The 27,042-nt window shown below is 28.8% G+C and overlaps 1 protein-coding gene across 1 annotated transcript; it reads left to right on the forward strand.

The window, feature by feature from the left end:
* Positions 1-1,204: 1,204 nt before the first annotated feature.
* LOC116774979 (T-cell leukemia homeobox protein 2) lies at positions 1,205-24,818 on the forward strand. The gene is made up of 3 exons (XM_032667768.2): positions 1,205-1,918; positions 10,597-10,825; positions 23,533-24,818. Exons 1-3 carry the CDS (start codon positions 1,375-1,377, stop codon positions 23,813-23,815), a joined length of 1,056 nt encoding a protein of 351 aa, XP_032523659.2. The 5' UTR covers positions 1,205-1,374; the 3' UTR covers positions 23,816-24,818.
* The last annotated feature ends 2,224 nt before the right edge of the window (positions 24,819-27,042 follow it).

Consider the following 27,042-nt stretch of genomic DNA (forward strand, 5'->3'; position numbering starts at 1 on the left):
TTTAACCTCATTTCTGTAACCAAGTAATGTTTCCACCTCTTAAGTTCGAATAACTGTTAATGAGCTCTTACAATTATATATATGAGAATAAATAAAACCTTTATATAATGTTTGTATATTAGTAGATATTGTAGGTGCATATATTAAATTTATTTTCTTGTTATACAAAATAGTATATTGTATAAGTATAAAATGTGATGAATTACTTATTAAAAAAAGGTTTTAAACATTTTGTATATTGTTGTTTTTCTGTTTGTATTTTTATTACATCGTTAAAGGAATAAGTTTATAACAAAGTTTAATAATGCAAATTATCTCCAAAACTACAAATATTATACCACTTTCTCGAAGAAATCATTATATAACTATATATTTCAATAATAAACATGACAATATTCTTTTTATATAAAAACAAAATCCAGCATAACCCGTTATTAATAATATAAATAGTCTATATGATGAAAACCAATACGTCATACGTCAGATACGTTAAACCTCAATGACATTATAAAGGACCTTTTATCTTGAAGAACGAATAATTAATTTGAATTCGGAACACGAATTCATTCCAAATTCAAATATCTATAAGGTAAAGCAACTCCATATTCGCTTTATCATACCATAACAGCCTTTGGCACTCCGAATGTCCAAAGCAATACAATAAACAAGCTATCTTCAGCGATACATTATTCCTACTTATCTATGACCATAATGCTTGGGATCTATTTTATTATAAAGTGCATTGTCTATGGGAGCTCGGTCGGACTCACGTAAATAATTTAACTGTCTTAAAAGATTCAAAAATAGTTTCCTAACATCACCCCCCCTAATATAAACACCATTTGTCAGGTAACTCGATTTAAATGGACTAAGAGTTTCAAGAACACGCCCTCTCATGGAAATTCTGTTGTCTCTCTCATTATTATATGATGGAGAGCATATTGAGGTCTCGCTTTGGCCGTTCCGCTTTCAAGTGTTCACATCCTTGTGTGTTGCCATATAAAGTTATAACTGAATCCATTTAATTTGGAATAATGGACTCTATTTCGAGCACTTCAAAGTCAAAATTTGTATGTTCTTGTATTATATGGGGGGATTCGTCTGAGCGGGACAGAGTAGAGCCAACCGTTCTGTTAAAGTTACTGAGTCCAAACGAGTTTTTATGTTTGGAAATCGCATTAAGCTTTTGTCGGTAAGTGTTGAACTCAGCGGGCATAGTTGAGCCGTTTGTGTTCTAACTATAACGTCGACGGTGATTGGAACATTTCGTATATCGCGACTTATAATATTCGTTTTATATATTTTGTTTTTTGTTCCTATCATATTAGTTAGTGTTTAACATGTATTGTATGTGAACTTGAGTGTATTATAAAGATGTCGTCTGTGCATTCTGATGATGATCAGGAGGAGATAAATGTTGACTCTGACAGTAGACTATCAGGTCAATACGAGAGAAGCATCGCTTCAGATAGAGATTCGATACATAGTTACAACGAGAGATACAGAGAATCACCCCCCGACCATCTGACTGATACCCAGCAGAGGGTAAATTTACCTTTCAGCATATCACGTTTGTTGGGTAAACAGTTCGAGGATATTGATAAGAGGAATTCAGGAGAGAGTGATGATAGAAGCGACCAAGATACGGAGTCTGAAGGAGCGAAGGACGATTCTAAGGAAGCCGGTCTAGCGTTGAACTTCAGCCATAACCCGGGATTATATCCTAACTCGAGTTTGTTGTTGCGGCCCGGTTTAAATCTGGGGGCTGGTTATGGATTCCCGGGTAATCCGGGAGTTGTCAGGGTGCCAGCACATAGAGCTCTGGGGGCTTTGGGAGCGTGGGGCGTAGCCCTCGATCCGATGAGACAAGCGGCTGCTGCAGCCTTCGCCCATCAAGTTGTGAAAGACAGATTAAACGGTCAGTTAATTATATTTTATTCATGCATACTTATTATTTTAATTCGCCCTAATACAAAACCTCTGAATTCCGATATGTGATTGACTTCAACTTTCATGTATTACACAGTCAATAAAATATTTTACCGAATACCATTTTAGGTTTGAAATTAATCTCGAAACGATAAATCTGTTTAAGTACCAAGTAAATCCTATCTCACTCGGAACGGAATATAAATAAGAAAAAATAAGGTCCGTTTTATGTAGTCATCATCGTAAAGAAGCGGTGTCGGGTGAAATGTCTATGGTTTTTTTTTTTGGATTCTTTGTGGAGGTGATATTGGAGGCGCCTGTAATTTGTCGCGCCGCTCGTCGCCTTATTTGGGACTAATTTATTTGATCTTATAAAAAAACCTGCTTTAAACTAGTAGTTATCGACTTCCGAAAGTTGTTATGATATTTTTATTTTATTATAATATCATATGTTTGATATATGAATTGAAGTTTGCATAAAATATAAAATAAATAATAATTAGCTACCTAACATCTACAATTAAACGAGTTATAATTTATTAACTTATGATAACATACGTATTCCGCACATTATAAATAATATTTTTTTTTATTTAGAATATACTTAACTTTATATAAATAATATTCGAATGAAAGTAATGAAAATCCCAGAGCTATGAAAATAACATGAACGCTGTTGTCATTAGGATCTCCTTTGATATAAACCTCTTTTCACAATATATAATACTCAGTGTACACAAACAACATTTTTTGTTGCAAAAAAAAATCAAACCTGTTAAATTGGCCGTGTGGGTGAAATTGTGTATTTTTTGCGACCCCCCGCACTGAGGAAGTCCACTCTGTAATTGAGACAGAAGCGTCGGAAATACTGATGTCGTGATGAAAAAAAAACACCTTTGTCATTTCAGCGCCAATAATTTGACAGATATTATTTTTTATTGAGCAATCATGTTTATTGTATTCTGTTTTTTTTATTCAATATATTTGATTTTTGTAACTAAAATTTTAAATTAATAGTGTCAAATATAGTATATATGTACGTTGTATAATATATTAAGATATTAAAACATAGTATAGGAGCGCGATTATTGAATTATAATGCTATGAACTTGTCGAATGGCTGAAAAATTAAGAACCGTCTTTTTAGACATTGTCAGTTAAATTTCATTTATTTATTTTTTACTAAAGTTGTTATTATGTCTTTGTTACGGTTGAAATATTTGAACTATTGCTTACAAAAATAAGATGAATGTAGGTCACAGCTAATGAGTAGGTAAATAGTTTGGGTCTCAGAATTCCCAGTAGGTAGATGTGTAAGTCGAAACAGTGATGAGATGAGGCAGAACGCGAATGGACTTAATCTTTTAACGCCAATAATTCGACTGTAATGTAATTTTGTAATATGTAATTATTAATTATAAGAAGAATAAGTAATGGATATCTATTATGCCATATTCATAAAAAATACGTTATGTAACATAGTGAAAATATTAAATAAAACTCGGTTTATACATTTATTTTTTCCGCTTACATATCTGTCAATAAAAAGGTCAATTAATATTCTAGGTTCAAAAATATATATTTTATTGATTTCACAAATATTAATATTCGAATAAATTTGGTCTTCGAATATTCAGCGCTAAAATAAACTGAGATTATGAGACAAATTACAATAATTAATGGTTATTCAAATTAAATGCTTGTGTTAAATTTCGTTGCTTCATTTAAATAACTGCTCCGGTGAATATAAGAGGTTTTATATGAAACGGAATACAAATAAGAACGAGCAAATAAAAAATAAATTCTGTCATTTTGAGTGACAGTCTTGGGATGATTTTTTTTTTTTTTGTTTTACGTAATAATCAATATGTATGGACGAGATATTTGAATTGTATAAAAAATTATTAATTTTACGCATTATTGTGCTCTAGAGAGCAGTGTGAACGATAATTTTTATAAAAATGATCCAGAGCGTATCTAAATGGCTGCGTTTCCGTCGAATTGTGGTTTCTATTGTCACTTAGTGGCTTTTAAGCAGAAAGTTGTTGGTTATGCAACCTTCTTAGAGAGTCGCAAGCTATACAGAAATCATAAAAAAAAATATAACTAATCTTTTATACATTTTTTAAAATTTATATGTGTTAAAATTGTTCTCACGTTTGAGTTTACAAAAAAAAAAAAAATGCTGTCATAAATATTGATGTAATGTTATATAAATGTTAAGAGGTGTTTATAATGTTATAAGTAACGTCAAAAGAATTACTTGTATACAATTATACAATAATATTAAAAAAAAAATTAATAATATTAAGTAGTTTATTATACGTTTTTTATAAATAGTCTTGAATATTTCAGAATATTGTGGATGGTACGATCAATTTCACGAACATTGAATAAACCGATGACGTGACCACTTCCTGATAACACTATAAAAGTAACAATCCAATGCTGCAAACGTATATATTAGACAAGATCCGCTGGAGCATAATGTTTTAAAACAACACCCATAGCAGCCTATATTGGAGAATTTTTTATTTTACACATTTTAAATAACCTAGACTGCGGCGCAACCTTTCGGGCTGATTTGTGAATCTAAACATATGAAAAAAAATCATTCAATTCGGTCCAGCCGATATGGAGTTCAATGACATACACACGAACTCTAGAATTATATATATGTATATATATATATAATTATACTGGTATAATAAATACTGGTATATATAATAATACTGGTCAATAAAATGTCTTTTTTCATATAATCGCTATCTTCAGTAATAAAAACTGAGGTATTATTCTTAAACACAGTAAATAAAGCTATTTCCTCATATATAATATATATGTAATAATAATGTGTGAAATTTAGCAATATAAGGATTTTATTGCTTTTATAAAAATGTAAATTATTCTTTATAGATAACGATTGAGTTGAAAGAATTAAATTTTTTCACATCTCTTATCTAGTAAGCGATCTTAACATAACGAGTGACGTTCGTTTTTTGAATATTTTAATTTATTTATATCTAGTTTGCATTGGTATTGATACTTCCTTTAAGATTTTTAATTAAAGTAATAGTTTTTCCAATACAATATATTACTGTAGGAATAATAAGGGCACTGTCATACAGATAGATGTTATATTACAGCTTTGGTAACTACGGTGCGAGGTAAATATTTATTAAATAGATTTTTTAATAAAACAAAATAACACATAATTTATAATAATTTGCGAATATTTTTATATCGAATGTAAAACAATGATGAAGACTAAAATATCCTATAAAAACTAGTATAATGATTATAAAAATATACGATTTTTTCTTTTATTAAATTAAGTTCTATAGATTTAAATTATTAATTAAGGCATATTATTTTTATGACTTATCTTCGTATTCTGCAACCAGAACCTGGTACCAGAGATTATTATCTATAGAGATAAACATTTTATTGCCGTATCAATCAATGACAGCATCTGTTAAAAAAAAACTTGTATCTTTGGTCGTTTTATAAAAAGTTTAATAGTAACGTATCAAATTACGTTAATAGCTGAGATGTAGTGATAACTTCGATAATTTTTTTTATTTCGAATGAGTCTCATATTAATATTTTTATCTGTATAATCTTTGTTGGGAAGGTAATTATAATAAATCTATATATTTCCGCATATATAAAATATTTAAGAGCAAAAAAAAAAACAAATTAAATAAGAATTTAGTTATTTTCCACTAAAATGATGACAATCCATACAGTATGATATTATAATAACCTATACAACCTTTTTCGTAAAATTCATTTCTAACGTTCAAGGTATTTAATTTAAAAAAAAATGATCTATATGGCACAGGTTCCGGCATAATGGTCAATTATAACATTACAAAGAAAATTATTCGGTAACCACGAACAAACTTTCGAATCAGCCTTTGCAGATAGAAACGTTAATTGTACGGAAAAACAAATCCTAATAATTGCTCAAGAAGTAAGAAGTATTCGTTTTTTTATCAAGCATTGTAAATGTTGCCATAAGAATAATATATATGATATAGGTACACTTGTAAATACTTACTTTATTAAGTAAATCTAAAGTGTTCGACCTATTTAAATTATATTATTATTAACTAATACTAATACAAAACAATTCATTTCATATACATATTTATATATTGAAAAAAAAAATATTATTCAATCTAAGATTTTAAATAAAAAAAATATCACTTCAGTGAATAATTTTTATTACAAAATTAAATGTTATTGCCTTAAAATATATATTAGATTAAACCAATTTAAATTAATCATATCATATACTCATCAGTGAACCCTGGGCTTTATTTAATCCACTTGAAAACGAACAACAGTTTGAACCTACGTTCATATATAAACTTAATAAAAAAAAAAATCTAATGAAAGAAACGCTTATTATGTTTCTATTAAAATATACGAAGAATTTTATATTACATTGTATTCGTTATATTAATGTGTAGGGTACAATGTTTAAAAAGCAACAATCTCGACTCCGACGGTAACGTTTTGAAATACATATCTATATCTGTACATCGAAATACAAATATATAAATAAATCGGTATATATGTTAATCAATAGGAATTACTTAAATGCATTACTGGGTTTATATGATGGACTCGAAAATTCATTCAAGCCAATAGCAAAGTCCGTAACTTTAATCATTATATTTATTAACTTACAGACACATTTCGATTCACCATAAACAAACATAGTACATATAATTTGAAATAACTTGTATGTTATATATTATATGTATCTATATGTGAAATAAAGATGGCAATCCCGCAAAATCATCGGCACACTAAAACACGACTTTAATATGCCTCTCCTCACATTTCCCGGGAGGCTGTTATGAAAATTTGACGCGCGGATATATCCGATGATATCGGCTTCACGTGTGAACAACCAAGGAGATTATGTAACGTACCATGCAACCTTTTTTGTGCTCAATTTGGATGTATACGTAAATTCTTTCGACTTGACTTTTGTTTACTTTATTATAAGGTAAAAAAGATGTTAAATAGACTTGTAATATTACCAAAATTTAATAAAAAATATATATGACATTAACTACAATAAAGTATTAGTTCATAAACATTCTGATATACTTTATATTAGGTAGGTACTATAGGTAGTTCTAATAAGTAATTTTACTTAGAAATAATATATTTCTGATATTTCAATTCCAATGTCAATGCTGTTATGCCCCATAAAGTGTATGCTGATATATTTTACGACCAATCCATAATGTGAGAGGTTATAAAAGCCGCCATATTTCAAACGTGTAAATATACGAGAAGACGTGGGATACCAACGTAAAATATTAACTATATCTATATATAGATTTATGTGCTTTATAGATATTACAATTTGAATTAGATATTATATAATATATGTATATATATGGGGCAATGTATTATTATAAATAATTCTAGGATAAGTAAGATTATTGTAGGTAAGGAGAAAATAAAAAAAAAATAGAATAAATTTTAATTATAATCTAAAATAAATTTTAGTAATACCGTTTCCATTCTTGTGACCCAAAGAGTAGGTAATGAAAACATTTTTTTTTTTATACCGAAATATATTAAATTAATATTAATAAGTACCTAAAATAGTTTATAATATTCAATTTTTATTTCGTTTAAAAAAATCTTGAAGCTAGCAAGAATTCTCTAAATCTAACACAGCTTTATATTTTAATGTAAAATCATTATATTACACAACCTCGATTCAGACAACATCGAAACTTGAAACTTAAGAATAATTTAAATAATTGTTACATACATTAAAGAAGTCTTATTACGACGACGTTTAAGTTTAATTTTCATAAGACGAGATATCCATTTAGGTTAATTCGTGTGACCGGTGACCATTTTAATAACATGCGTGCAGATAATATTATCTCACAGAACACATTTAGTAATTTGGCTTCCAGAATATCACTTGTATTACGGGAGAAACAAAAAATAAAGCAGTGACGTAATTTTTATGTGAATCTACATAAAAATTCATTATAATTCGGATTTTTAAACTGTTGTTTGGAATGTCAAATATCTTTTTTAGATTTGACGTTTCTATGACATACTCTATTTGACAGCATATTTTCGTCACGCAAAGCACTGCCTAGTACCATTTCATCTTTAATTCCTTATTTCCTTATTAGAAACAAAATATCCTTCTTATAGAAAAGTTTATAGATTTTAAAACAGAAATTTGAGTGTATAATAAAATTCAACTTAAATTTCATCGCAATTCTAAATGGTAGCACTAAATGTAGATCATAAAGCCCGCCTTTGTCCGAATGCATTCTGAATGCAAGCTAAGCTCCGATTGCATCCCGCTTTCAACCGCTGAATTTTTTATTGGAACTCAGTTACTAGCGGGGATTGGTATCTCTGTTTCGTGTAATATGTATGAGATTTTTGTCCGGTCATTTTTTCCACCGACCATTGTCCGTTGTAATTGAAAATTGTTGCGTCGCGCCATCGTATTTTCGTTTTCGATGTTCGTTACAATATTTATAACCAATCGGGCCGATTTCGAGACGCATTTTGAATTAGGAATAGGTACGTGGAATATGATACGTTAGTTCTCAAAAAAGGTTTTATATGTTGTAATAAAAACGTAATCCGGTAGTGTTGCCAGGTGTTAAATCATATGAGTGTTCAGGCGCGGACAAATAAGACTATTGGAATGATGGAATGTCTTCCTGTAATCCCAAGCGACGCGCCCAATTAGACGTCAGGCATCCGTCTTCCCCCTCACGATAAATATGAGAGAAATTTACGTTAAAATTTTGAAATATGGGAAGGCTGGAATATTTTTTATATATCGTTATTTATAATCTGTTATCATACTAAAATATTGTGTTTTTATTTTTATTTAATCTGTTTTCGTAAAAAAGCTATTGAATAAAAATGTGATAGTAGTAAATAAATTTGATTACAGTTTCTGATGAAAATTTTTCTTTTAACATTTATATGCGTTCAAAAATCTTGTGTGCTGGAGAAAAATTGCTTTATAATATAATTTTTTTATAACTTTTTAAGATATTAAGATGGGGATGAAGCTTATTTAAATGATATTTCAAATTCGTTTTGACTTGAGGGTAAAGGATTTGGGTTAGGGATAATATTATAAAGGTCTCCCTTCGCGATGGTTAAACCTTTCATTGCTAATTTGTTTCTTAATTTTTCTCATAAACTCATCTACATTTTAACTAATCCTTCATAAGAAATGGTTTATTTGATAATTGGTTAAGATTTATCACAGATTCTAATTTACCATTGTTGTTTATATTTTTTTTATAATTAATGTCACTTATTAAATAATCTACTATTACAATGTAAGCAATATTTAACGTTCTGAAACGTAATGTACACGCATGAATCATACGCCGTAAGTGGATTAGGGCCACAATCTTGTTAGGGGACCCTACTCACATGTATATAAGTTTTTATGTAGGCGGTATAATTCAGAAAGAGTTTATAAATTAAATTTGAAGCGAGCAATATAAATATATATCAGTTTGAGTAATGATATCATGTCTACAATGAATAATACATACAAATGTGTACATATAATTCGTTTGTACGTTTAGTTTCCCTCGCAAATGGTGGACAATTTGCGGTCACGTGAACCAACCATTACATGATGTTCAACCAATGAGAGCACGCCACTTAATAATGTTTCATTTGAAAAAAAAAAAACAAATAAAATACTGGCATGATACATTAATGGCTGTATGTAAATATACCAATTATTGAATACGTATTTGACGTATTACATTTTTTTGTTTAAATTATACCATAATTTGTTATAGGTACACAATATGTTTCATAACTTCCTTATTATGTGATGAAAATACTGAATATTATAACGTAATGGTTATAGAAAAACAAAATTTAATTTATATATATTTAATAGCTATAAAGACAGTAATATAATATGGCACAGATTGTCAGCATGTATTGTTGTTGCAATATATTTAATATAATGATCTCATCTCACGGGCCATTTAATGCAAATCGATACAGAAAACACTAGCTATTACGAGCCAATCACACTCGGCCATTTCAATTTATTGAATTTCAAATTTTAAAAGCGTAATCATTCCGCCATCTTTGCTGTAATTTCAATATGGCCAACTGACAATTACCTCGTATTTTAAAAACGTTATTTTTTGCGGTTATCTGCCAATAACAATTTCAGTTTTATTAAGGATTTGATTGTTGTTCATGTTATTTACGTTTTAATGATGACTTTATTTATTCATAGCTTTTGTAAGATTATTCAAAGCTATTATGTCGTGATTTCAATTACAAAGATAAGATTTAATATACACCGATTGTTATATCTGTAATGGCGCTGATGGAATTTTCTGATAAATCTTGATCTTAATGTTAATGTTATTTTACTGAATTTAAAAATTACAATAAGAATTTACATAAAAAATGAATGAATGATTTTAATCGAATTTCACACTATCCCATTGTTTTCAGATGTTATTTCATATGAATTTTACGAAAGCGGTGTGAGAAAAAAATATATATAGGCATATTAAAAATTTATCAGAATATCTAAAACTGATAAAAGTCAAATAAATTTTTCACATTATATATATATAGTTTTTTATGTCCTTCCAGCATCATTTCCTATAACGAGACGAATTGGTCACCCGTATCAGAACAGAACACCTCCTAAGAGAAAGAAACCTCGAACATCATTCACTCGGATGCAGATAGCTGAACTGGAGAAGAGATTCCACAAACAGAAATACCTCGCATCAGCTGAACGCGCCTCGCTAGCCAAAACCTTGAAAATGACGGACGCCCAAGTGAAAACATGGTTCCAGAACCGACGAACGAAATGGAGGTATGTGATGCTATAAAATACAGATGACTTGACGACGTCTCACTTTTCTGAAGTCGGTTAGACAACTGAAGGTTTTTAAAGAGAGTTTTTATTTTTAGTTTTCTATTATTAGGAACTCTGGATTCATATGTGCAAAATACATTTATATGATCCAAATATATGTAAACGAAGATAAATATTATGTACATTTTGACATAGAAGCAGACGTTAATGTATATATATATATATATATATACCTACCTTTATTGTATTGCCAGCTTAGTTTATACTCATTTTACAAAGTAGTGGATGATGGGATTGGATCTAATTAGAAGAGAACATTAAATTAAACATCAAACATTAGTAAATAGTAACTTTAACTTGATGATTAACATGTTGCCTTTTATACCTTAAAAATCTAATACTACAACCAGTACTTAGTTTTGTATATAAGTCAGAGCTATAATATTTAGAAAAGAACAAAAACGGCGAAAGAATCCTATATACGTGACATCTTTTTCCATATCTCAAAAAAAAATTCTATTTATATTTTTCTTATATATAAGATAAAATTGACTTCCGCTTGAATTAAAATTGTAATATTGACACGGAAATATTTTTAGTTCGCCAATTATAAAAATCAATTTATGTTTGAAAACAATTATAATAAAATATTAAGGAATACATTTTTTGCATTTGATAAATGAAATCGTTTTTAAATAAATTCAAATTTATTTGTACAGAAATATAAAATTACATTTAATTTAAATTATTAAAAAAAATACTTACGTGATAGACACATAGCATTGTTATATATCTCGATTATTATTTTTTATTTAAAAATAATAAAAACAATGATATTTTTACCTAAACTAGAGATCCATTAAGATAATAGATAATAGATAAGATAAGATGATACGAGTCACAAATATTAAGAGGACAAATAAATAATTTGCAACAGATTAAATTAATTAATTATTAATTAATTAATTATTAATTTTAATATATTAAATTTTCAATAATCAAATGTCAGGACATTATATGTAATTAATGTTTTAATAAAGATCTTTATAAAATTTATTCATCGCATAGTTGTATATAATGGAATATAACGAAGGGTTAGCAGTTTTTTGAACTGACAAACCTTACAACGGGTTCATATCTTACATAACAGCTGATCGTTTCATAGTATTTCATTTTAAAATATTGTATATAAAGATTTATGAATGATATATTATGAAAAATTATCTCTGTATGCTTAGCACAAGTTTCAACACACTACATACCAAATGTTCAATGTTTCATGTTTCACACTTAAAGTAAGGAAATACTTTAATATGAGAAGATGAGTTTGATACTGTTAACGCTGCATATGCGACGATACGAACTTGGTATAAGTATATAGATTACGCCACCAGCCCTAACTGATATGTGCCCTTTTCGAATAATATTAATTACATTAACATTCAAAATCAAAATCTCAGCAAAACTATATTAGACGATAATTTGTTGTAATAACATTAAAAATATCCACAAATGCATTTAAACATTTTTTGATAGTCAATATATTTAAAACGTGAAGCTAAAAGACCATAACATCCAGCTTCTGCTAGTAAAATTAAGGAAATTACATTAAAATCGTTTCAGTAGGTACTTTTGATTGAGTAAACATATACTATAATCACTCAAAGTATTATGATTCTAATAACGTTCTTATACACCTATAATTGTTCTATAATTTGAATTAATCTAAGAAATTCAATCAGTGTGATATATTATATTTTTAACCTGAACACCTCATTTTGAATACTTGGGTTAAATTATTAACATGTCGTGTTTATCTGAATGAGAGATCAGTAGACGGAGATTATCCGGTTACGATTGTTTTAAGCACGAAAATACTTATTTTAAACCAACATGAATGATAAACAAATATGTGACCTATTTGCTTATTATAAAAAAAAAAGTTCAGGAATGTTAACCATGTAATACACTAATTATTGTTAGCGTACATAAAATCTAATAATCTGCTTTGATCACTTTTGATAGACACCTAATTATTATATATATTTAGAATGTAGTGGAAATGTTAATACATATAAAATTATAATCTCCCCCCCTTAAACCAAATAAAAAACCTTAACTTTGTATATCAATATACTTAACTTTTAAGTATAAATACTTTAAACATACCAAACTTTTTGGTGCTTACACGTGAACAAATGAAAAAAATTAAATATAGAACGCAATTTCAATACAAAATTCCGTAACCCTGTGAGACAATGCAAGTCTCGATGGTGGTGGCATCACCGATTACCGTCTAATGGACAAGCGGTGTTTGTGTTCGGGGCCGATAACACGCGATACGCACGGCGCCATGCCACCGTTGCCAACAAAAAACTAACGTGATATATTGTCCGATGGAATATTTTTGTTTGAGCGCACTCTATACATTTATACTCTGTGGTTGTTATTAGAACACGATCTATTGATTTATGCTCTATGTTACATTTTTTCTCTTTATTTCACACTAAAATGCTAAGTACTGGCCATAAATAAATAAAATTCAGAATAGACAAAAAAAAGGAACTATCAAAACCGGACTAAGGATTTATATAAAATAATATGAATTATTAAAATCACAGCTGGAATAGAAAGTGAAAACCGTCGGCTGTGTATAAAAAAAGGTTTGAAAGCTTCTGATAACGCAGCTATATATCAGAAGTCTTTTTATATTAACCAGCCGTGTTAATGGTGGTTTATCGCTGCTTGTTCTGTTGTTACTTATTAAAAGTAAAGATAAAACTTTTTGATTAATGCACAATGTTATTGTTTTTTAAAATATTAGAATCCACTATTAATAATGATTATAATGAGATTTGATAATGGTGTCACTGGTTGTAACTTATTTTATACTAAGGTTTTGAGTCAAGTCAAGTCAAGGTGTAAATGTTCAAAGTGACATACAAAGCTATATGAAAACTGTAATCAGCTGTTTTTAATAAAACCTTTTTGGTACAAATTCGACAACTGGCAATAAACGAACTTATAATCTAAAAAAAGAATAAAATTGAGTCGTATAAAGAAATTTAAGATGTTTACGATAAAGAATCACAAAGACGTCAATAGTATTTAATCTATACTTGTATCTCGCATTAATTTCCATAAAATCTGAATGTATAAACAGTATCTTGTTCAGATACGAATCTATTTCTAACATAGTCAATATAAACAAATTTCAATGATACTTGAAATGTTTAAATAAATGTTTAATCATTTAAATTATATCTATGGCTTTTATATTAATATTTTTCAGTTGTTTTCTGAATTTTATTTCCAATCTTGATGATATTTGAGTTAATTTTAGCTGACGTCTGATATAATATCACGAGGTTTCTTTGCTTGAATTTAATTCAATATAAATTCTAATCATAGAGGATAGAGGTAATACTATTTTACCTTAACAGGACAAAAAAAATAAACATATATTTTTTATGTCGTGAGTATATATATGTATATATATATACATAATATTTTAGTTTAAAATTTTTATTATTAATACTTGCGACACTTGATCTTCAAGGTAAACAAAATCTATCATATTAAAAACCTCTTTCCGAAAAGGGTTAGGGTATATTAAGTAAGAATATATCGAGATTTATATCTCAGAGCTTCAAGTCTTTTATCCTTATACGAATTAGAAATAGTTCAATCCACGTAATTAGGTAGAAAGATTCCGTAAACCTTCATTAATTACGTTGATCGAATAGAAATTCTAAATCAACTACTTTTTTTTATTCACAATCGATGTAAACATCATTACTATGTTTTAGTTAATAAAAACGCTATACCCATCGCTAAATCGTTGATGCACTTGTATTAAGGCGTCTGATCTAACGCTCGATTGCAATCGCAGTTAGCGGAACACTCATGGTATGCATTTTTTATATTCATACAAGAACATAAATAGATATTAAGCAATAAATGAAAATTTTCAATGACTGACTTATGTAATCGATATAAAACTAGGTGCATGAATCTGAACGGTCTAATTAAATGATTGTATCAAGTATAACAGTACAATAGAAATGTCATTATGTTTGACATTTAATGACAATACAGTTTTTTTATGCCATGCCTTAATTAACATTGGAGTTGAATATTGTGCCAATGTCAGCATTTTGTTATAATTTTGAATACTCTAAATAACAAAGAGTTTGTATTATAGAATAAAAGTTTTTTTTTTGGAAGACTCCATTGATATTTTCACCAGTGTCTAAAACGAAAAATACATATACAAATCAATTTAGTATATAGTGAATTGTAAGACATACATTGAAATTTTTTTACATACTATATACATATATGTTAAAGTGTTTGTAGACTGTTGTATTTATTTAAATTTATTTGATATAAATAAAACTAATATTTTCGGATTGCTACGCGTCATTCTATTATTTATAAACTAGACCGTGATCACGGTTGCTGCAAAGTAACCGAAACGTCGGTAGTGTGTAGTTAAACCAATACAAGACACGTGGTAATACGAAAATTTTAATTTTATACAAATGAATACTCGCGAAAGTCTCAGATCTCATAATTCGATATATTTACAATGTACTTCTCATATAAACAAAAAAAAAATACGCGCTCATATTCCAAACTGATTTTGTTAATCACGCCATTATCGCAATTATCTTAAAAATATATAAATTTCGGCTTCACGTATTAATATAATGGGATCGTTTAATAGATTCAATATAAAAACATCTTAAATCATTTCTTGATACGTCAATGAAGATAAATTGTCGCCATTTCATGATATTATCTAAACGGGTCGGTTGTCATTAACATAGTGATGTCCATTACGCCAGCTGAGTGATCCTTCAGGCTGTTGAACCAGAACATAAATATTCATGGAAACAAATTAGAAATCGCATACATGTAAAGTTTATGTTTGAAAAGATTCTTTTGTTTTTTTTTTTATGATTTATATTTTACCTTATTATAATAACGTTCGGATTATTAGGATTTTTTTAACATAGTTTGTTATTGTGTATATGTGATATATTAATTGTCTTTGATAGTAATTATTTTTTAAATTTAAATATATATATATATTTTTGTTTAGTTTATTTAGAATGTTGGTATTAAACATTGTTATATGATTGGAATTTTGTATCTCAGTTTTAGAGCTATCGGTCGTTGAATTACGATTATTTAATATATGACGTCATGCGGGATCCAATATGGCGGAATATATGTCCAGATGTTGGTCGAGATTCGACTCTAAATTAAATCTATAATTACAAAGTCGCAATTAAAATAGATACGTCCAAAAATTTTTCGCCATCGATGTGTAAATAAAATTTCAATCAATCAACCTTTTAAATTTTTACCTATTTTTAAGCTAACTCAAAAGATTCTTGTGCGGCAATGTACCAACATCGATAAAACTCTTATATATGATGCACACATAAAACAAAACAAACGTAGTAAAAACAACCGTTTGTGATAAAACTTTTTAAAATTTTATACAAATAATTTATCTATGGGATACCGTTTTCCGTTAAACGACACTCATTAATCAACATTGGACTTTATACAATAACACGTTCCTATTAAAAATAATGTTTATATTTTAATGGAATAACTTAAGAAAAACAATACTTAAATATCTGAACGTAATGGCATAAAAATTGTATAGCCTAAATTTATTTGCCATTAATTTAACCATTATTTAATTTCCATTCAGTAGTTCCTGAGATAAGCGTGCACAAACAAACAAACTCTTTAGCTCCATAATATTAGTATATATAAAATAAATGACAATCGCACTTTAAGTTGAACATCTTTAAACCATAATGCAAATGAAGGGAGAAAAAAATGAAGGCAAAGTCAAATTTCTATTTATATATAGGCGGTAACAGGGAAGGTGGGGAGATAAATATTGTATGAGGAACACAACTCGGCAGTTTGGTACATCAATTATTAACAAGATAGAACCCACGCTTTACACGTATTGTTCGCTGTTTTATTGCTCGTTTCTTTTACTGGCTCTTCAGCTTATTTTATGTTTCTACGTGAATATGTAGACTCAGCCTTATGCTGGTTTGTTATTGTATCATTATATTTACAATTAAGATTAACATTTTATTTAAAATAAATTTTAAAAGACATTTTTGTACACGATACTATATTTTCATAATGAGATCTATTACTTTCGCGAGTATTTATTTAAATGAAACTAACATTTTTCGTATTATACTACGCGTGCTTTATTTTTGGTTAAAACTACATACTCCCGACGTTTCGGTTACTTTGCAGCAACCGGGATCACGGGCAGACGAGACAAATCCCACAGACGGGATCACGGTTGCAGTATTAAAATATTAGTTTTATTCATATTTTAATACTTATAGGTATTTAAGATCGAAATATATGAAATGAAGTAGATCAAGTTATGAGTTCAATACAATTTTTGTTAAAAACTATATAGGTTGTTAAACCCTCTTAGAATAATAGCAGAGTATTAAAAAAGCATCTGCGAGCTAAACTTATCTGTTTATTGTGATCTTAAATCGTATGTCCGTAATTAAATAAGATAAAGAATAAAATTAAAACATTTTTACTCATATTACAAGACCATTATTTATATAATATAAATAACAAAATAAAATATTTTAAAACAAGTAAGTCCGTTTAAAAGACATTCATATATCACTATCATCATAAAAACATAATTCTCCTTTGTTTACTTTTAAGTCAGTGAAAATTACATCATTATATAAAAATGAATTACTTATGTATAGTCCTTCGTATTGTTCGCAATTCATAACTATTTATATATTACATAGCTTAAATGTTTATTCAAATATAAAGCTAACTTCGAGGGTAAGCTTGTACAATCAATTTACACTCAGTTTGTCTCTACATAAGACGTAAAACGACTTCGCAAATCGAATGCCAACCGTCACGTACAAACCAATCGAGGGCGGTTTATTTATTTACTACATCCCTGCTTCATTTCTTACTGTAATTCTTTGCTTTGTAAGTGAATATTAAACTCGAATTAGGGGATGTGATGTTTGTTTTAAATTAATCTTTATGTATACTTACATAGAGTCGAAATTCATTTGGACTTTGAATTTCTTTAGTGAGATCTGTATTAGCTTTAGTTGTTTTATATCCTATGAGAAGGTGTTAAAGTTTATTATCGCTTGTGAGTTTTGTATCACTCCTGTTGTCTTTTGGATAATTGTTACTTGTAGCCTCTGGTATTACGATACAAATACTTTTACTGATTGACGTTGAAGTGGGGAAGTGAGTGTAACATTCACCCATACATTTTTATAGCGCCTTGTTAGAATTAATAATATATACCAGCTAGTTTTTTGTATAACAACGATTTTTACTTATATACTTCATAATTATAATATTATATTATGATTATATTTAAGAAAACACTATTATGATTGGAGATTAAATATAAAAAAAAATTATAATCTTCTTGTGGAAAATCAAATTAGAATCTGTGATGTTGAAATCTTGAAAAGCAATAAGACAAAACCAACGTCACATTTTAAAGTGAAAATAAAAAAGGAAATGAGAATAACATTCAGTATTTCCGTTGTCACAATAATTCAAGGGATACTTGTGGAAAAATGTTTTCATCATGATAAAAAATTACAACAGATTATAAATTAATAAGACAGTTTTAATTGGCTTCCATAAATTTGTTTGAATTAAGCGAGCTAACCACTGGGACGTTGTTTCAAAGATATACACAACTAGATGTATCTTTGCTAGTCGTTAATAAAAAATACTTTAAATTTAATTAATATTACTTCTTAATTAACTTTCATTCCTATTTAAGTCGTCGATTTACAGTTCGTATCTGTCAATGTCAGTAATGACATTATAATTTTTTTAATTGTTTTGTCGTCTTTACAAGGCTTCCTGTTATTACACATTGCATATAATACAATTTAATTGCTCATGTGTTTGAGAAATTATTCTTAGAACTATAATGGCAATAGCAATTAAAATTTTCATTCGAAGAATATTTCCATTGCAACAATACTAACACAGTAAAATTACAGATAAAAGCAATATATTTAGATTAGATTTTTATTAAATAAGAACAATATTATCCCATGACTTATCGAAGTTTACAAAGTTAATTGCATTACCGAAACAACTAAACTGGTAACATTATTAACTGTGTCATAAAACAGGCAATCAATCTCAATGACTCATCCAGAAGTAAACTGTTCGTTGGGAAGTTTTGAAATAATCAGGCAGAAATTACTAATTCCAACGTTTGGCTTATTTAACGGAAGTTTAATTGCACCGCACTTATCTAATTATAGGGATGGGAAGTATCGATAAATTTCCACGTCGGTGTTATCTAATTACATTATAAGAGGGAAAGGGTTTTACTGAAATTATAAACTTCTTTGTATATATCATTATTATGATATTCAGTTAACAGTACATTAACAACAACAAAAATAATTGTTTCAATTTATATTAAATTACGTAATACGTAAATAAACGATGACATATTTTATTTAATTTTCCGTATATATGTTATATATAAATATATTAAAACTTGCATCCCACAATGTAATCGTCGACTGCTATAATACAATTAGCATTGTTGAATCATTTATAAGTTGCGCCGCCCATTTTAATTACACCCCACGAGCATGCCTTTTCGGTTTAATGTTAGGATAGACCGTGCTGGATTAGATTTGGTTGTTGCGGTCTTTTTATATAAAAGACTAGTTTTTGCTCCCGATTTCGTCCGAACTTTAGTATTGTATAGCTGACTTGAACACTGTTCCGTCTTTGTGGCAGTAAATGAGCAGATTTTGGATTTTATTAAGTATTTTTATCGATCGAGCGAGATGAAATGTATGTTATATCCGATTCCTGGTTTTAAGAAGCTCTTCACCAAATTTCTGCTAAATCCGTAAAGACATCCTTGTGTTATATTTTTTTAAACTAACACGACTGTCTTTAAGATTTAATAAAAAATACCAAAAGACCAAAGTTTCTGTTGAACTTAACTTTAATCAACGCCAAATGCTTTAGAAAATGGTATATTTATACTATTATTTACTACGCTGTCAAATCTTATGAAGCCTTAATATATTTTATGTTCGTCAGTCAATGAAGCGTAACTTCTGAACTTAGTTATTCAATATATATGACAATTGTTAATACAAGTAATGTTAATGTATTGAAAAGATTGCAATTTCAGCGAGTAAAGCAGCGGGCAGAGCTTAATATTTAGATGAAAAACAGATGCAAGACGAGTAATAAAATTAAGTAAACGAAGGGTGCCTTAATATTTGTATGGTTGGAAATGATATATATATATATCATACATATTTATATGTTTAAAAAAATATTAATTTATTTACTCTTTTTTTTAATTATTTTTATAAGAAAATTGCATATAAACAAATATTAATTGCGTTATTTGTATAATGTGGGCTAGTCTTAATGACTATTAAAATTGAACACCTTAATCAGCCGCAAAAGCCTTTATAATTTTGATTACGATAAAGCCTTTTCATTTTAATTGAGTCTCCTTAGTTCACAATACGATATCTTTGCAAGCCTAAAAGCTTTATTTATAATACAAATAACCCAAATCATGCGATCCTACACCTTATAGCATTGGAATAGAATACAATATGCTTTGCATTAAAAATTGCATATTAAATCAACATCGAATTAAAACGACATTGTGAACCTTATGTGTATGTAATAAGGGTTATGTTTATTTTAATAAATTGCTTGGACCACTCAGTAAGTTACTATCTTAATTAGCATGATCAAGGTTTTATGTGTGTGCCTTTACGAAATTACTAATGTAGGCGCTTGGTACGATAAGGCATCACTTGAAAATAACATGTTACTGAGCTATTTAATAGCAACTATTTATAATAAACAAAGCCAGGAACGTAAATTATTAGCAGTTGGTTCTGATGCTGCTTGGTTTGAAGAGGTTTTTTGAAAACAAATATATAATCCGTGAAGCGTGTGTGCGTTCGTCTGTTTCCGCTGGTCTTAGCACTGTTAACATTATATTCATTTTATTTATTTTTTTCACTAAATAAACTTCAAATATATTTCATTTAAATTAAATTCTAGAACATATTATAATCTTCTTCCGCATTTAGATGAGATTATCTTGAAATCCATTAAATTATGTAAGCTAATCAAAACTCAACTTCATACGAATTTCTAAACAACAGCTATAGCATAACTCGCGAAGCAAAAACTTAACCATTTATAATAACGTTTCTAAAAGTTAATAAATTAAAAAAAAAACGCTTTTTAAAATCTTTACAAACAGCCAATATTAAATAAGGCCTTCTTTCAAATATGTTTTTTTTAAATTGAATTTTAACATCAGTTGGCTGTATGGGACCATAGCTAACGGAATCTAGATATTAAATGAAAATTATGTCAATATACTATGGCAGTGTCATTATAACCATCAGTGATAAACTATTAACGGTCCGTATTTAGTTTTAACGATGTAAACTTAAGGTAAGCGCACCGTTGAAGGATTTTCATTATTTAATATTTCATACGAATTCTCAAAGTAAAAAGCATTCACCCCCTTTTAAAAGGCTAACACTTACTTTCACTTTTACACTTAAAAAATATGCCACTCGCTGTAATGACATATTTTTTTCATTTTTAAATAAATATAAAAAATATTTAATTTTCTGTAAAAATATTATAAGTTTGATTTTTTAAAATGGCTACATGACTCAATAGGAAAATAAAAAATGCCAATATATTATACATTACTATAATCTATGAACACAAATAAAACAATTTGAATATGTATATCAAAGTCCTTTGTCTATCCGAGCTAGGCTAATCGGAGATTTTATCACGATTCCAAATTACAAACGCGATTAGTTGCAAAATGGATCCAAGTTTGAAGCAATTACGGTTTTGCGGTATTCAGTCATTATGGAATAATTCAAGGCTGAGAATCCTTTGTCATTAAGTCTTTATTTGGATTACAATTTATGTAATAATACATTCTTGAACTATGAATTACATTTATAATTCAAATTTGAATGTCAATTTAATTTACGAATACTAGTTTAATCTATGAAGCTGACTTATTGGCTGTAAATAATAAACACTTTATATACAACGCTTTTAAAATTAGAAAGCCAAGGATTTACATATTTTTATATTTAAAGTGAAACCTCTTTGTAATAAATAATGCAGTCGCCATTTTGCTAAAAGCTCAACTTGACAGTTTATGCCGCCAGCGCCCGCTTGACTCCAGTTCAAACTGGTATCATAACATTCATCCCTGTTAAAATATGCGCCATGAAGGTTATCTATGATAGAGAGCTTCGGGGAAATTTTAAAATATTTTCGTATATTTATAAAGTCTTATATTTATTAAAAATTTTGTTTAAGAGGACTGACCTCTAAATGTTATAGAATAATAGACGACTTACAATTAGATGAATTTAACAAAGCGTTATAGTGTACATTAAAAAGTCTAATGTCATATTATAATGTCATCTCCTTCTCTTTCACTCGTATGCAAAACAACCATATAGAATGAGATAGATATATAATGTAAGTTAAATAGCAGAACCATCAAGTCGCTAGTCGCCGACTAATTCATCTGTCGTCGTTAGATACGTATAATTGACGTAAATCAATTTGAATTTCGAACATTTCTAAAACTCATGCATTATTCAAACGTCGGAGTGGATACAGTCGTTTAAAGTTTGAATAGTTTAACGTTATGTATGCATTTTTGTTTTACACATTTAAATAATTATTATAGTACATTTCTGTGTAATGCAGTGGCTAGTGCTTGGGCTATTTCTATTCTGCCTCATGCGAGATACAATAAAACCTCTATGTAGAATTATATATGAGTATGGGAAATTTGCATTTAAAATATTTTTTTTATTTATTGAACGAATTGAATTTTTTTTTTAAATATTTCTTCTAATGATCGAAATAACGATCGAAGACAACATGAACGTAGTGACAACCAATAAGGTTATTTATGTTTTGAATTTCTTTCACCTTTAGTTTTAAATGTGAACTTAACCTCTTGAAAATATATATTTTTATTAAATATGATAGCAAAGATTTATTTAACCAAATATTAATAGTCTATTTAGGGTATAACAAAGTTATTTTGTTAATAGCCTATGACTTAAAAAAATATGCGACTTATTTTTGACAGTAGTTAACGTAAATCATAATAAGCTGTTACAAATTAAAAACAACAATAGTTGTTTATTTAATTACGCCAATCAGCTTCTATGTTTCGTTCTCGTTACGCGGTCATTGATTTGTCTACACTAATGGACGCAATCTATTATTAACACTGATTGGTCGAAATGTATTCCTACGTAATTGTCTCAAAACTACAAATGTATAACAATTTGTTTTAACCAATGACCGATATAATTCGATGTCTGTTACTGTAATTGTATTATTTGATCGTTACTTTAACTAATCACAATATCTAATTTAGACATTTAAAATAGAATACAATTGTTTTAATTTGCAAACTTTCGCGGTAATTTTCTGACATTTGCTCGCAGCTACAGATGCTATACAATAACACAGATACAAAATATATAGGTAGTCATTCTAACTCAATCTGAAGCTTGTGAGGTTGTTTATTATAATGTATTTATTTGTTACAGGCGTCAGACAGCTGAAGAGAGGGAAGCTGAGCGACAAGCCGCTAATCGACTGATGTTATCCCTTCAAGCAGAAGCTCTAAGCAAGGGCTATATGCCAGAACCGCCGCCCGGTGCGCCGCTGTCGGCGCTGCATTACCAAAACCCAAATACGCAACAGCAGAGTAACACCGCTTTAAGCGCTCTACAAAATCTTCAGCCCTGGGCAGGTAACCAGGCTACCTTCATGAACGGCCCCGCTCCCCCCGCGCCCCAACCGCCCCCCGTCGCCTCACCGATATGTTGAACAATTATTGAAACGAATGTATGCTCAATATATAAATGTATATCAAAAAAAAAAAAATAACATTGTAAATATACTTATTTTATATTAAAATAATAAATAAATCCTTAAAAAATCTAATGATAGTAAAACAGAAATCTGATTATTGCATGATCTAGTCTAGAAATGAAACATATTAAATGCTTTTCTACCGCACCGTATTTATTTCTACCAAACTTCTGTACTTAATAATTCTTTAATATTAATGTTATGGCTGTAAATAAATTACACCAGTATTATATAATATAAATATCAATAGGAATTTTGTAATTTGTACTTAACGCTATTTGTAGGCTTCAGATCCATTCATTTATACATTTTGTACATTAAATACTTCATGACATATCATGAGCCGTCGGATGAAAGTTGAAGGAGTTTTTGATATAAAAAAAAAATAACTGAAAATTATTGTATCTGTATTCAATCAATCAATTCCTTAATGAGTAAGAATTTATATTCCTTACCAGTTAAAGCTCTTCACACTGACGTTAGCGTTTCTGTTTCGACCAAATTAAAATAACGGACAGATGTGCAACTGTCAATGTGAAAGGTCATCAACTTTTGACATTTTATTTTTATAGAAAAATAACTGGCATAGATAAAAAATATGTGATTTTGTAATGTTTGATTTGTGTTATATATATATGTAAAAATATTTTAAAAAAAACTCTGAAAAATCATATTTAATAGTTTAAAATTTCTTGTACTTAAAATTTTATTGATTCATAAAAAGCTCTAAAGCCGCTTTAATAGTAATAATTACGTCGTAGTCTTAACGTAGTGTAGATAAATATATCGTTAGCCCTCGCTTGTTTTGATTTAGTTATTTTTTTTTTTTGTGTAAATAATAAATTATATAATAAATGAAGTAGAAAAGAAGATCCGAGGTATGTATCTTGTAAATTGTAATCAAGTTTTCAGAGTGAACCGAAATTTAACATGAATTATACGGAGTCACAAAATAAAATGATGTTTTTATTCATTACCTTACATTTATACTTTAGGATTTGTTACATTTTAATCAAACTGGTTTGAATTTATGTATACAAATATATAAAATTGGTTTGTTTGTTTGTTTGTTTGTTTGTTCCACTCAAATAATCTCTTTTTAATTCATTTCCTTTGGATGTAGGTACCGATATATATATTTTACACTTTTTATCTCGTTGTCAGTCTGTGCGTTACGGCTAGCCTGTAAAACGTCTGGGCCGATTTTGAGAACACTTGAACTGGCAGAAAGCAGATTCAATAACACAAGCTGCTTTTATTTAAAAAATATTGTTTATACTTATATAATATATAAATATAATATTTTTATATAATATAAAAAATATATTATTTTCAACAAGATCAAGACGAAGTTGATAACACAATAAGTAAGTATAATAATATTTTCCCGAGTACGCATTACATTGAACCACCTACATATATATAGTCGGATACGAAAAGCAATTTTTATTTAACATTTATAATATTTTCATATTCTTTTCCGTCCGTCCAAGCTCCGCTCTCTACCTGATCAGATTTGAAACGAACCTACTAGGGCTGCCTTCAAAGTACGTTCTGAGATTAGTACGCTTTAAGAAACAAGATTAATACTAATTTGTTTCACTTATACTGGTTTGTGCAGTAAAATTGTCTTACGTATGATTTTTCGAATAATGTGTATATACCATCTGTGCCCTGCCATGCATAACCGTGAACAACAAAAGACAGCGTATGTTTTATTGAAGTTAAATTTTTCAATACTTATGGGTATACAATATTTTTTGTTTTCCCATTGTTTGTGTAGATATAGAGGCTATCTGGTTTTCCAACACTTGTACACGCGACATACAATAGTCCATGTGAAAAGCTATCCACATCCAAATCTAGGCCGCACGTTTCTTAAGATTGACCTGGAGCTTTATAAGTGTGACTGCGAACGCCGATCGAATTGGAAATTGCAATCTTTTAAATTGAAACGGTGTAGCGCTCGGGACCATGGGAATTCGAGGAATGAGGACATCTCCACCTTTGAAAGACCCAGTTAAAATAGTCTCTTCCACTATGTTGTTCATGAATTTTTTAACTGCGATTCGTGCGCTGATGCAGAGTTTTGGCTGGTTAATGAAGCATTTAGGAGTAACAATCATTGAAGCGTGTTGTATATCGTGTCAAAATTTCAGCTGAATCGGTGCAGCACACACAAACAATCTTAACACACACACACACACACACACACATATATATATATATATATATATATGTTAATTTCATTAGGATTACTGCTTCAAATATGGAAAGGAAACACATATTTAGGAAAAAATAAAGATAAGTCTAGCAATCAACTTTGTGAAGTGTCGTGAAATTGAAAAACTTTTTTCAAATGATTTTTGATCAAAGTCAACGATTCATAAGAATGATCACGATTTGAAATTTCAATAATATTTGAGTTTTGTTTGTGAAGACATTTTGACGATAAACATTCGAAGAGATTTTGATGTATTCTTATTATATATATAGCGACATTTAATATGAAATTACTTGAATTTTACGAAACAACATATTTTAATAATAACTAGTACGTGTTGGGTAAAGTGTTTGTTTGTTCAGTGAAGCTTTTAAATATATCAAAAAATCCGCTAATGATTGAATAGATACCTTCATTTAAATACGGGTCTGTAAACTTCCATTATAGATAACATTATTGAAACAAAACTACGTTTATATTTGTAAGACCAATTAAATTGAAAAGGAAAGTTATCGAAATTCCGCTGAATGGGATGTTAATTCCATTTTTCTGATGATAATACTAGTCTACTAAAGATACCGTTTTCATCTTTGGACACAACTTAACTATCTTCAATAATGGAATTAAAAGCATTTTATACACTTTGAAACTGAAACTTTAATGTGGATCTTAAAGATCTATTTTATTTTTTTCATATAAAATAAATATATATATCGGCGCAAGCAGCTTCAATAACAGATGCAACATGAAAATAACTCAAAGCTGTGATCAATTATTATAACAACTTATTGGTCGTCGTTACTATTGTTAAAAGTAAAACGAGATCAAAGAGAATAGAACTATGTTTGAATTCTGGTATAAATATGACGTCTGGACGCACGACGGCGGACTGCAGAGTTCAGCGAGTGCGGAGCATAAAGAATGTGATTATGAAGAACCTTCGAGGAATACAAGAACA

Source organism: Danaus plexippus, chromosome 23 (assembly GCF_018135715.1).
Source record: "Danaus plexippus chromosome 23, MEX_DaPlex, whole genome shotgun sequence".
Lineage (NCBI taxonomy): Eukaryota > Metazoa > Arthropoda > Insecta > Lepidoptera > Nymphalidae > Danaus > Danaus plexippus.